We start from the raw sequence: 13505 nt of genomic DNA, 5'->3' as shown, positions 1-13505 counted from the left end.
CCGCGGTCCTCCTCTTCGATTTCGGGATTATAAGACCTTCTTAGTTACAGTAGTTCTATCAAATCTCTTGGGGGGAAAAGGACACACATTTTTGTCTTATGGAACACTACTACTTCTGCGGGAGTACAGGGACTTTTCTCCGAGTAATTTGTCATAAGTACATATCTTACCCTGATTGTAGATCTCCATATCTGTCGTTGTCTATGTACGTATAAGTATGTACTATGTATAAGTATGTACTATACACTGTCGTGGCTATGTACACTGCTCGAACCCTACCTACTGCTATGCCGAATGCAGGAACTGTTTACAGGGTTTTCCAGAATACATAGTTGAAACGTTTAACTCAATACACGAAAAGCCCACTCCGAGGCTTAGGTGTGGGGGCAAATAGCCCTAAAGGATGCGTTAAGCTTCTACGAATCTAGGTGTCATCTCGCTGTTGTAAGTATTAGGCCTGCCCCTTATTGGAGGCAGAGTCGCGCGACATAGGTCTCCTAAAATTCCTAGAGTGTGAAAGCTCTCTATCATTTTCATAGGTTTGGATTTTTGGGCGCCATTTTGCGAATTCGTGCTACTAAAAGTCGCACCACTACACTTCGAATGTGCTACAGTCCTTATGCCTGCCATTCACACTCAGCCCGTCCGACATATCCCGCAAGACCGTGGTCCTCCTCTTCCATTTCGGGATGACAAGACCTTCTTCGTTACAGTAGTTCTATCAAATCTCTTGGGGGGGAAAAGGACACACTTTCTTGTCTTATGGAACACTACTACTTCTGCGGGAGTAAAGGGACTTTTTAGTCTCATTCTTACAGTATAAGCAAGATATATCCTATTCTACATCTCGTACTTCAAGGCACGACCAGTTAAACGTACACATCTCACAACGAGTTCGATGTACAGATTCCAAGTTGCCGGTACCACAAGGTGCTTGGTAGTTCCTCCGAGTGTACTAGTGTAGACTCGGTGACCTCATTTATCAAGAGTTCCAATGACCTATCCATTGATCTTCCATTTCGAATAGGTACATTGGTATTTTGTTGTGTAGTTTATCATCAGTTCATCACCACACTATTGTAGTGTAGGTGCATCTTATACCATTCTTACTATGAGCTATATGCTATATGTAGCTGTTTCATAGTTCATATTGATGGCTTTGGATGTTGCATCTTCGCCATTATTATGATTATTTATCTTAGTGATAAATTGGGTTTGGAAGGCCAGCCACTCAGTATCAGGTATGAGGCAGACCTGACAGACAGACTTTTCAGCCGTACCTGTCAGGTCTACCTAATAGTGTGTGCTCATCAGGTATCAGAAATGGATGCTGGGGTTGCTGGGTAAAATAGAGAAGAAACAATAACACATGTGTCGTATATTAGAAAAGTGTAGTTCTTCTAAAATAAGCGACGCGAAACTGCCCCTCAGTCATCTGTCAAAATACGTGTGAAATAAAGAATAGCCTTTGGCAAAGTTCATGAAAAAAACCTCATAACAGACTGAAACTTCTTCGATCAAGATACTGAATTCCACATTAACAAAGAGTAAACAAAATGTCAAAATTATGACAAAAGAGTAAAGTACACTCGAAAAAATGACAAAGATCACGAAAATGACCCAGAGTTCACACAACTCAAGACAAAATTCACAAATTCGCAACTTAGGTATCTGACAGGTTACTCAGTCACTAAAACCGCTGCCTAAATGTCTACCAAGTGGTCCATGGACCATGATATGGTTCAAGATATGCCAAAGATAAAGAATATGACGTGAGTACCATCACAGTTATTCCACTGATATGTTGGTACCACATGGACTTGCTGAACGATCCTAATGAAGAGATTGACTGCGGTTCAGGACGAGCCAATTAAACATGGCTAGAGACCATCACCCTGGTGTATGGCAGAAAAAAAAAGATGTTTTTTCTGCCATTATTACCATTTGGCGAAAGCTAAAGCCGCTAAAACAACAGCTTTATTTTGTCCATAAGTTTATTTTGGCGTCCATTGTATCATTTTCAAAATAAATATACGACAGAATAGGTACTACTTTAATTTGAATTTCGAGTAGGTAGTCGTTGTAATTCTAATTTGTTTTTGTTTGTTTTGTTTTGGTTTTTTTTTTTTTTTTTTTGCGCAATGGAAGGATTCCCGTAAAGAAACACTTTCAATAAAGAATTTGTACCTAACACAAGAATGATATATATTTTGGAATGCTCTTTTATGCGCTGGTTTTTGTGTAATGGGACAATTCCTGTTAATAAATGCCATTTCTTTGTGTTATTATATCACAATTTTGGTTAATAAAGGTAAGAACCAATATTGGTGAATTTTCTCCAATCCAACGTATGGAGAACCTGAGAGTGTGCTCATCAGGCTGACCTTTTCAGCCGTACCTGTCAGGTCTACCTGATAGTGAGTGGCTGGCCTAAGACTGCCTTTTTGAAGTCATTTCCCCCCTCCTCTAGGCCTTATACCCATTCTACGCTGAGCCGCCCCAGTAGTTCGCCACTACAATCGAGCGATACCGATTTCTGACCACTACATAACCCACGCCCTACCCGGCAACCACAGGTCCATCCTGACCGGGGAGACCGCCTCTCGTATTGCCAACATCATTGATACCGCCATGACCGCCTGAGTGCCGCCAACTGGGCGCTTGGCCGCCCCCCCTAGTCAACGTAGGAGACGTCGCCGCCACAGGAGACGCCGACGATAGATTGACTTCACACCGTCTGAGCGCCTGAACGCCTGAAAGGTCCGCTAAATGTCTGAAAGGTTTCCTAAACGTCCTAGATTTATTTTAAACACTTAAGTAGTCCCCTAATTGGAGAAAAGGTCCCCTAAACACCTAAATAAAAAAATATAACAACCCAAAGATGTCCGTCCCTTGAAAAGCATTTTTTACGACAAAACATTCTTTTAACTTGATTCCATAAGCCTAAAACCCTTGATAAAAATATTTCTTTTTTAGTGGACATCTTGTTAGTATTGAATTTTTATAGGCTTTTATTTTAACCAATGATATCTCGAGGAATGATACCAGTTAGAGATTAAAGGAATAAACTTTGAGGAATGACCTTTTGGGGTGAAACCCTTCAGTGAACGTTGCTGACATTCAAGTGAACAGAAAAGGAATTTTAGTGGACATTTTGCGTTTAGGTTGTTATTTTGACACTCTTAAATTGACTAGTTCTCTCTTTTTTGTTGATTTGATCAATTCTATTATTGTTGATCGATTTTGATTTTTAAAAATTCTATTTTGATCAATTTATTATAAATTCTATTTTGTTGTTTGTTGTCTGGAAGAAATGAATTTTCCTGTAATGACATCTCCCCTTCGGTTTTTTCTGCGCTGACTCTATATTTCTCTATATTTCCCTGGTCTTCTCTATATTTCGTGTTAATATAGGCCGGACGGTGCTGCGGACTTGGCGTTCGCTCGCCTCCCCGGCACGCTTGATTTGGAGGTTGAAAATTGGGTTATATTATAGGAAATAGAAACATAAAGGTCAAATCGAGACAAGGTTTTCTTAGTAAAATATCTTGAAGGTCCACTGTGAAAGAAAGAATACGTCCGGTGGTTAGGTGAAAGATCTGCTTTAGGAGAACCCTCCCACTTGAACAAAAAATAAAATACTAATATTTTGAATAACCTAGGTAAATCTGCCTTTATATTCCTCTTTCAAAGGCGATTTCAATTGAGAAAATCTCCAGAGAAAATAGGTGAGAGATTAAGGTAGAAGTTATACGTTACACAGGGCTAAGCTTTAGGTTAGGCTAAACTTGAAAAATAGAAAGAAAAAATTCGAAAGATATACCTACCTATTTTTTTTTTTAAGGCCAGCGGCGTCCCCTATCCGACCCAGGATGTCGCCAAAGCCGCCGAGAGCTTCTACCAGAAGCTAGTCCTGGGTGATAAGTACAGGCCAAGCAGTAAGCTCAGTGGAGACATACAGTTAGTGAGAGCCCAGGACAACTATGTCACGCTGGGAGACGATTATGGACTAAGTGCGGTGAGTGAAACTAAAATTCAAATCTTAAGGTAGAAACACACTACTATCACGTCACGTGAGCTCACGTGACGAGATAGTAGTGAGAGCCCAGGACAACTATGTCACGCTGGGAGACGATTATGGACTAAGTGCGGTGAGTGAAACTAAAATTCAAATCATAAATCTTAAGGTAAAAACACACTACAATCATTATCACGCCTGTGAGCTCGAGTCACAAAGATATGGTTCAAAGTTCTCCCATAATAAAGTATAAAGTATGGTGATATCATTCGCGATAGCTACACTGCCCTCACGTCACGGGAGCTCACGTGACGTGATAGTAGCGTGGCTGTCCTGAATGAAATTGCCTATGAGTGCTGGACCGCCGTGGTCTCTAGCTCTAGCCATGTTAAATTGGCCGGCTCGTCCTGAACCGCAGTCAACCATCGTGAGGACTTGTGCTTGGTCTTTAAAAGTAGAGAGAACCCTTCGAGAACTGCCAGCTAGCTAGGCTGGTTAGGGTTAGCTGTTCTTCTCCTTGTTTATAGTCCCACAGCTAGACACTAGTCTAACTCTCTGTTAAACGTTCCCTAGCCAGATAATGTTTATCGTCCCCCAGCCTCATCAATCTAGTAGCGAACTTGACTAATTCCTCTCCTCCCCGCTTCTCGGTTTCAGATCTGCAAGAACAAGACCCAGGTTCGTATCCACGCCCTGCCCGGCAACCACAGGTCCATCCTGACCGGGGAGACCGCCTCTCGTATTGCCAACATCATTGATACCGCCGCCTGAGTCCCGCCAACTGGGCGCTTGGCCCCCCCCCCTTATCAACGTAGGAGACGTCGCCGCCACAGGAGACGCCGACGATAGATTGACTTCACACCGTCTGAGCTACTGAACGCCTGAAAGGTCCGCTAAATGTCTGAAAGGTTCCCTGAACGTCTGAGATTTATTTTAAACACTTAAGTAATCCCCTAATTTGAGAAAAGGTCCTTTAACCGTCTGAGATATCCCCTAAACACCTAAGTAAAAAATTATAACAACCCAAAGATGCCCGTCCCTTGAAAAGCATTTTTTACGACCAAACATTCTTTTAACTTTAATTTAGTCGCTTTAAACTTGATTCCATAAGCCTAAAACCCTTGATAAAAACATTTCTTTTTTAGTGGACATCTTGTTAGTATTGAATTTTTATAGGCTTTTATTTTAAACCAGTGATATCTTGAGGAATGATACCAGTTAGAGATTAAAGGAATAAACTTTGAGGAATGACCTTTTGGGGTGAAACCCTTCAGTGAACGTTGCTGACATTCAAGTGAACAGAAAAGGAATTTTAGTGGACATTTTGCGTTTAGGTTGTTATTTTGACACTCTTAAATTGACTAGTTCTCTCTTTTTTGTTGATTTGATCAATTCTATTATTGTTGATCGATTTTGATTTTTAAAAATTCTATTTTGATCAATTTATTATAAATTCTATTTTGTTGTTTGTTGTCTGGAAGAAATGAATTTTCCTGTAATGACATCTCCCCTTCGGTTTTTTCTGCGCTGACTCTATATTTCTCTATATTTCCCTGGTCTTCTCTATATTTCGTGTTAATATAGGCCGGACGGTGCTGCGGACTTGGCGTTCGCTCGCCTCCCCGGCACGCTTGATTTGGAGGTTGAAAATTGGGTTATATTATAGGAAATAGAAACATAAAGGTCAAATCGAGACAAGGTTTTCTTAGTAAAATATCTTGAAGGTCCACTGTGAAAGAAAGAATACGTCCGGTGGTTAGGTGAAAGATCTGCTTTAGGAGAACCCTCCCACTTGAACAAAAAATAAAATACTAATATTTTGAATAACCTAGGTAAATCTGCCTTTTTGGTTCTCCTTATCAAGTTGACCCACAGAACTTATATATAATGACTGCTGAAACCCTCCAAGAGACTAGGTAAAATAATTCAGAATTAAGAAAATAACAATCTATAAAATCCAAATTTTTAAGAACTAGGAAATATTAGCGTTACAAGCTTCTAGAATTTTGTAGAGAAAACAGGGAAAAGTCAGTGTTTAGCGACCAAATCCGTGATACAGCTTTAAGAGATTTTCTGTTTGTAAAACAGAGTGAACGATGTGTGATTCTTCTTTTTTGGCTCTCTAAAAGTAGCGCTCTCTTTATATTTAATCGAGAAAGCAAAAGATTTTGCTTAAGTTGGGTGGAAGTGCTCATGTCTGTCAGACGTTCTGAGTCGGCATAAACTGGGAGTATGAGAGATCAATTTCAGGTTTCAAGAATTTTTCACGTTCGATAAAATTATCATTTTTTTCCCGTGAGAAGGCTGGCGTGAAAATTTCAGACAATCTGATTTTTGGTTCTTCTCAATAGATCACGTAAATGTGGCGATATTTTGAACACAAAAAGTTGAGATCAAGGATAAAACTTGGGAATTTGAGATCTAACTTGGAAATTTGAGATCCTAGGAGCGTTAATCAAGAAGAATCACTAGATTTTGTTGTTTGAAGAGAATTTTTTTTTTTTTTGTTTATAAAAATTTAGTCCAAGAATCGATTTTGTTTTGTAAAACACACAGCACACAGTGTTGGCTTATTATTAATTTTACTTTTAAGATGCAACTTATTTTGTAAATTTTGTTGGGCACACACAATCGTTAACAATGAAATCACAATTGCTTTCATTTAGAACATTCTTTTTTTTTATTATTAAAGTTTAATTTGTTATCTTTACTTATATCTAGTAAGAGAAAAATATTTTGATATATTTTATTAATTTTTTAAAGGCATTTTAAGCATTTTTTCCCTTCCGCTCTTGATGTGTTTAAATATTTATTTTGAATTTAAGATTTGTATTTTTTCCCTTCTCTATATAACCCGACGAACCAATGTTAAGTCATATCTACATACACAATAAAAGTTTTTGGTGACGGGTTTTTTACCCTCGATAAAAATTGATTTTCCCCCTGAATATGAGATTATTATGTATTTTCCCTTCTCCTCTCTCTTTTTGCGGAGAATATGTTTGAGATTATTAGAATGTGATTTGCAGAAGGTTAGAAATATGATAATATCATATTATGATAGCAAGAGTTAAGGCTGGAAACCCACTCTAAGTGCAACATTTTCTTGGACTACGATATTGCGCAACGGAAAAAAAAAAAAAAAAAAAAAAAAAAAAAAAAATAGGATTGGCTTCGAGAAATATGGAAACTTTGTATCAACAATTCAACACTATCTACTACTATCTATGTCTGTCCGAATTAACTATCATGGTAGATAGAGAAAACATTTAGCTTTCGTCAATTGATGATAGCAAAATAAAGACTAATGAAAAAAGATCTTTTCATCCACCATACACCAAAGTAGCTTAAATCCATATACAAAAAGTGCACTCTGAGCCTTAAGTGTTGAGGCAAACAGCATTATAGGATGGTTGAAGCTTCTACGAAGTTGTTGGTCTGTAGCCACATTGATTGGTTCGTTCTAAATAGTATTTAAAGCCGAGCTAACTATTAGGCTGCCACAAACCTCCGAGCTAACTATTAGGCTGCCACAAACCTCCGAGCTAACTATTAGGCTGCCACAAACTCCACAAAGGCTGTTTGGATAAAAGTTAGTGGAGATTTCGGACGATTGGTGGACCTTCTCAATAGATTCATCCCGCATTGTTAATAGGTCTGTATGACGGGTCAACACCCTCTGTTTTAAATCGAATAGATTAATCAATCCGAGATGATTTATTTGACAAGACTATTGAACTCGCACTCTTCCCATTGTAAGACGTGTGCCATTCCGTCGATATATTGATGGGTCATTCTGTCTAATGAATTATTGGAGGTCTTGAGTCATCTATAATATGACCGGACATCAACTCAAATTAAATTGAGTTCAAGTCCATCGAATATAGGTGCCAATGTAATCTATGTGTCTATGATAGAAAACTATGCTGTAGCACTTGGATATGCTGTAGCACTCTCAGCATTTTGCGAACTGCTGCCATTAAGTTCTTCAGATGGTCCTAACTGATCTGGCGATTAAATTTATCTCGTGTTGAATCAAGAGAGTGTGATGGATAAAATAATTATAAGGTGCCTGATAGCTTGTCTGTTGTGTGAGCTGAATTTTTATCGTGAACTAAAGCTAAACTTTTTTTTAAGAGGTTTAACAGAGGGAACTGTAACTGCTATGGTCTTATCGTCCCGAAATCGAAGAGAGAAGAAAGACAGGATAGGAGAAAGCCAGCCGTTCCGAGAACGAACATTATCCCATCAGGATAAAATCCGCCCCGGGCGGGAATCGAACCCGCGGCCTAGCGCTTACAAGGCAGACGCACCACCAACTAAGCTAACTAGGCTGGCTCACCAATATTTATTCAGTCATTAGAACTCCTGTTAAGCTAACAGCCAATTGAGTTCCATTTAATTTGAGCTGTAGAGCTAACGGGCTGTTTGAGGCTGGAAAGAAGGTTGGTGAAATCCACCATTAGTGAATATCCAACTTAATAATTATAATATCGTACCTGGTCATGTGGTTCAGAAGCATGCTGTGATTTGGCCTGCGTTGTAAGTGTGTCCAGGGCGGCAATATGTGCACTTAGTTGTAGTAGGCGAACTTTTAGACTGCTCTATACTTACGGACTTAGGCATTTTATATAATGCCTAGAATGACCTACATGTATACTACTAGGTATTTCAAAATGCCTAGGCATTTCATAGAATGACTAGGTATTCTTTAGAATGCCGGTAATAAATATATATCGAAACATAATATCATACCTGGTCATGTGGTTCAGAAGCATGTTCTGATTTGGCCTGCGTTGTAAGTGTGTCCAGGGCGGCAATATGTGCACTCAGCTGAAGTAGGCGAACTTTTAGACTGCTCTATACTTACGGACTTAGGGCATTTTATATAATGTCTAGATTCTAGAATGACCTATATACTACTAGGTATTTCATGATATGCCTAGGCAAATCATATAATATCATATTGCTATCGATTTCATAATAAACTTTGCCTAAGAACGCTAGTCATTTCATAGAATGACTAGGTATTCTTTAGAATGCCGGTAATAAATATATATTTAAACATAATATCATACCTGGTCATGTGGTTCAGAAGCATGTTCTGATTTGGCCTGCGTTGTAAGGGTGTCTAGAGCGGCAATATGTGCACTCAGCTGTAGAAGGCGAACTTTTAGACTGCTCTATACTTACGGACTTAGGCATTTTATATAATGCCTAGAATGACCTACATACTACTAGGTATTTCATGACATGCCTAGGCATTTCACAAAATGACTAGGTATTCTATAGAATCTTCTTCTTCGCCTTTTCCCATGTTCAGATAAATCCGCCCCGGGCGGGAATCGAACCCGCGGCCTAGCGCTTACAAGGCAGACGCACTACCAACTAAGCTAACTAGGCTGGCTACTGGAGGGTAAAGTCCACATCACTAAATACAGTGACGTCAGGTTGTGGTTATGTACCGGGTTGGGAAAGGCAAGGTTGGTAAACTTACCTTGTTTTTCAGTTACCACTCCCATTCCAAACTATAGCAAAAATAACCTGTCTCACCTAGTCCGAGCTCATCTCAACCCGGTACATAACCACAACCTTAAACTTGAAAGGAAAAAAAATGTGCTACCTACGCCACTGATTTCATATTTTAGCGACAACGAGTGTTGATGTGAACGAGCCTTTATCTTGTAAGCATATGCTAGCTTCACAAACATCAACAATCTCATCGATGTGAAGCGAGCAACATCTCCCATCTCCGCCATCTTGGAATTTCGCTAAACTTGGAAAATTTCTCCTTTCCGAACCGAAATTCCGTCAAGAATTTTCGGAAAATCAGCCGGAAATCCTTCATTTGGGGCAGTTTTCCAGTGCTTTGAAGGTAACTTTCTCTAAGGGCTTTCCTAGCAAACGGTTTACTTGCCACTCGAGAAATCCCCTCTTGAATAAAGTCCTTGACTGGGTTTGAAAACCAGTTATTGTCTGATGCGAAAAAAAGCTTATGACTTGGAATTCATCATAAGATTCTGTAGGAAAATTGCTACTTTATTGGTAATATCAACCTCTGGGAACCCTGATTTATAGGTACAGGATGCTTTAAGATCTCAGAATACCTGTTATCCGAATATTGAAAGTACCTACCTACAGTAAGAACTGATTCATCGATAGATCACCTAGGTACCTACAAGTTCATTGTGAGGTGTTTTTACCTTGTAAAATTCAACTAGTGGCCTTATGACATTGGACTCAGTTGTTCTCTGATCACCAAGTTACCTACTTCTTTCTATGTTTATGATCCCTTTTACAGTGTTGGGAGAATCAAGGTCTGTACTTACAAAGTGGAAAAAAACTTGGGAGTACAGGGTTACCAAATCTGTTTTACTTTCATCATTGTATCTTACTTTGCAGTAGGGTTAAACTATGAAATCATTGATTATGAAGTTTACTTACTTAGAAGACCTTGGAGCAGCAAGTGTTTGGCTCTTGTCACTCCATCCTCAGTTGTTCTCTGATCACCAAGTTACCTACTTCTTTCTATGTTTATGATCCCTTTTACAGTGTTGGGAGAATCAAGGTCTGTACTTTCAAAGTGGAAAAAAAAAGCTTGGAGTACAGGGTTACCAAATTTGTTCTACATCATTGTATCTTAATTTGCAGTAGGGTTAAATCTTTGATATCACATCTCCAAGTTGAAAGTATTTATCAGAATCTCCTTTGGTTTACTGACATTTTCCAAAACACATCCACACTTTTATTCTGTTGTTTTTGCTTTCAGTTGTAAAACTTCACCCAAACAGACATGGCTGACTTCATCGACAGTGAAGCTGAGGAGAGTGAGGTAGGTTCATGTTTCCAACACTTCTTACCTACCTACTTTCTTTATCTGAATTTGTGACAAGCTTTAATGTTTAAAAACACATTGTCTATAATGTGATTCATTTTGGCTCACACTCACATTACTGTTATTTCCCTTGCTGACAGCTAAGGTTTCACCCAAACAGACATGGCTGACTTCATCGACAGTGAAGCTGAGGAGAGTGAGGTAGGTTCATGTTTCCAACACTTCTTTAATTTTAAAAACACATTGTCTATAATGTGATTCATTTTGGGTCACACATTACTGTAATTTCCCTTGCTGACAGCTAAGGTTGAGTTCAAAGGGCATCCACTCGTAAAATTTTGTTGCCAATAGGGCTGTCAAAAAACGCCGATCCTGTATGAACACAGGGAAAGGCATAGAAGTGCACCCCAAACTCCAAGCATTAAGCCAAAAAAACTTCAACCCCACTAGGAATCAAACCCAGGACCTCAAGTGTGCAAGTGCAGCGTGATCTACACTCAGCCACGGATAATGTTTTTATTAATCCCACTAGGAATCAAACCCAGGACCTCAAGTGTGCAAGTGCAGCGTGATCTACACTCAGCCACGGATAATGTTTTTATTAATTTGTATTATTTGGTTTTATTTGACAGGAGGAGGAGGAGTTGAACGAGCAGGAAAGGAAGAAGGTGAAGAGAATTGCCATGGAGAGCAGTGATGAGGATGAAGGTAGGTCATTGAACAAATGAAGTGTTTGTGCAGTAATTTTTACCTTGAAGCTATTTAATGAACCTGTTCCCCATACCTCAAACAGATTTCCGACACCTCAGACTGTTAAGTAGTAAGGTCTATGGTGTATTTAGTTCACACTGTTAGGTCACAGGCCACAAAGTGAGTTTGAACTCAGTTTAACACTTTGTGTGCCGTGTTGTACACCAGTGTGCAACACATTACCATAAAGTCACTGTCACACTCTCACAGGCAATGGTGGTTTTTTCCTAAAATCACAATCTTTTTCTTAAAAACACTCTCGCACTTCATGGAAATATTGCTGAATTCAGCTTGGCATGCAAAGTGTTAAGTTTTAATCCAAACAATCTGATTGGCTGAAATATTTAAAAATCAGCCAATCAGATTGCTTAATCCAAGAGTAAAAATTAAACTGAGTTTAATCTCACTTTGTGGCCTTGGCCTTAATCTCCCATTTACATATCAGTTTGTTAACTTTCAAAAACTTGTATGCTTTCCTACCTCTGGACACTCATATAAAAATGATTTAAAAAAATAATAATTCTTCACAGATGACGAGGACAAGCTCCGTGAAGAACTGGAAGACCTGATTGATGATGCCCCGATAGAAGATGATGATGAAAGTGATGATGAGAATAGGAAACGGAAAATATCCGATGATGAATTGGACGATCGGCTGGAGGATGATGATTACGATTTGATAGAAGAAAACTTGGGTGAGTGTTTTTTTTTTTTAATTATTTTTTATTTATTATTTTTTAAATAGAGGAAACTGTAACAATGGAATTAATTTTGGGATGATAATCCCAAACTGTTTTGTATAAATTTTACCCTGGGTTAGAATCAAAACTGTGACTGAGCACTTACAAGGCACCAAGGCAGACACTCTACCCTTCAAGCTAACTAGGCTGGCTGCAGATATTAAGTATATCTTTATTCTCTCTTAGAGCAGTTTGTTAAGCACATTATTTAATTGTTTCTCTCTTACACCTGCCTCGGTGGTGTAGTGGTCTAGGCGCTCGACTGGTAAACAGGAGGGCATGGGTTCAATCCCAGCCGAGGTATGGAATTTATACCCTGGGTTAGAATCAAAACTGTGACTGAGCACTTACAAGGCACCAAGGCAGACACTCTACCCTTCAAGCTAACTAGGCTGGCTGCGGATATTAAGTATATCTTTATTCTCTCTTAGAGCAGTTTGTTAAGCACATTATTATATTGTTTCTCTCTTACACCTGCCTCGGTGGTGTAGTGGTCTAGGCGCTCGACTGGTAAACAGGAGGGCATGGGTTCAATCCCAGCCGAGGTATGGAATTTAATCCTCAATATAATTTGAGAATTTGACCACAGTAATAGTAGTAGCCTACTGCTGGAGTAAAGGGACTTTTCAGTCCTATGCAAGCAGTATAAATAAGCACTATTATTATTATTATTATTATTTGGTTATTAAAAAAGGAATTTTATTAAGTAACACAAAATCTTATGACTCATGGGCTCAAATCTCCAACCATCAGGTCTAAAGTCCCTCATGCTAACCACTGCACTACTTTAAGTAATTGATTTTTGGTTCTTGTTTTCTATGTTTCTCCATTTTCATTGCAGGTATGAAGGTACAACGAAAGAAACAGTTCAAGCGTTTGAAGAGAATAGAAGATGATGAATCGGATGAAGATGGTAACGAAGCGGAAGGTCATGCAAGAGATAAGATTGCCAATGAACTGTTTGACTCTGGGGATGTAAGTATTGTATTGGTTTACTTTTAACATTTACTTTTGAGAATCGTATACTAAAAGCCACTCTGAGACTTAGGTGTAAGGGCAAACAGCAAGTAAAAAAAATCTGGTGTGAACATCACACGACTTTCTATTACATTTGCGGAATACGTATTTGAAAAAAAAAAAAAAAAAAAAAAAAAAAAAAAAA

The 13505-nt window shown here is 38.8% G+C and overlaps 2 protein-coding genes across 2 annotated transcripts in view; both read left to right on the top strand.

Moving 5' to 3' along the window:
• LOC113465291 (fatty acid synthase-like) overlaps positions 1-7119 on the top strand; it is a 40369-nt gene extending 33250 nt beyond the window's left edge. The window contains 1 exon segment of the mRNA XM_026824389.1: positions 4676-7119. Coding sequence (XP_026680190.1) covers positions 4676-4789 — 114 coding nt within the window. The 3' untranslated portion in view covers positions 4790-7119.
• A 2635-nt stretch (positions 7120-9754) lies between these two features.
• Positions 9755-13505, top strand: part of LOC103510308 (transcription elongation factor SPT6) — a gene marked incomplete in the record, with an annotated part of 37147 nt that continues 33396 nt past the window's right edge. Inside the window, 5 exon segments of the mRNA XM_026824388.1 lie at positions 9755-9893; positions 10788-10850; positions 11486-11561; positions 12134-12298; positions 13185-13318. Coding sequence (XP_026680189.1) covers positions 10812-10850; positions 11486-11561; positions 12134-12298; positions 13185-13318 — 414 coding nt within the window.

The sequence above is a fragment of the Diaphorina citri genome, unplaced genomic scaffold, assembly GCF_000475195.1.
Source record: "Diaphorina citri unplaced genomic scaffold, Diaci psyllid genome assembly version 1.1 scaffold581, whole genome shotgun sequence".
Taxonomy (NCBI): domain Eukaryota; kingdom Metazoa; phylum Arthropoda; class Insecta; order Hemiptera; family Psyllidae; genus Diaphorina; species Diaphorina citri.
This window is presented reverse-complemented; position numbering and strand designations above follow the sequence as displayed.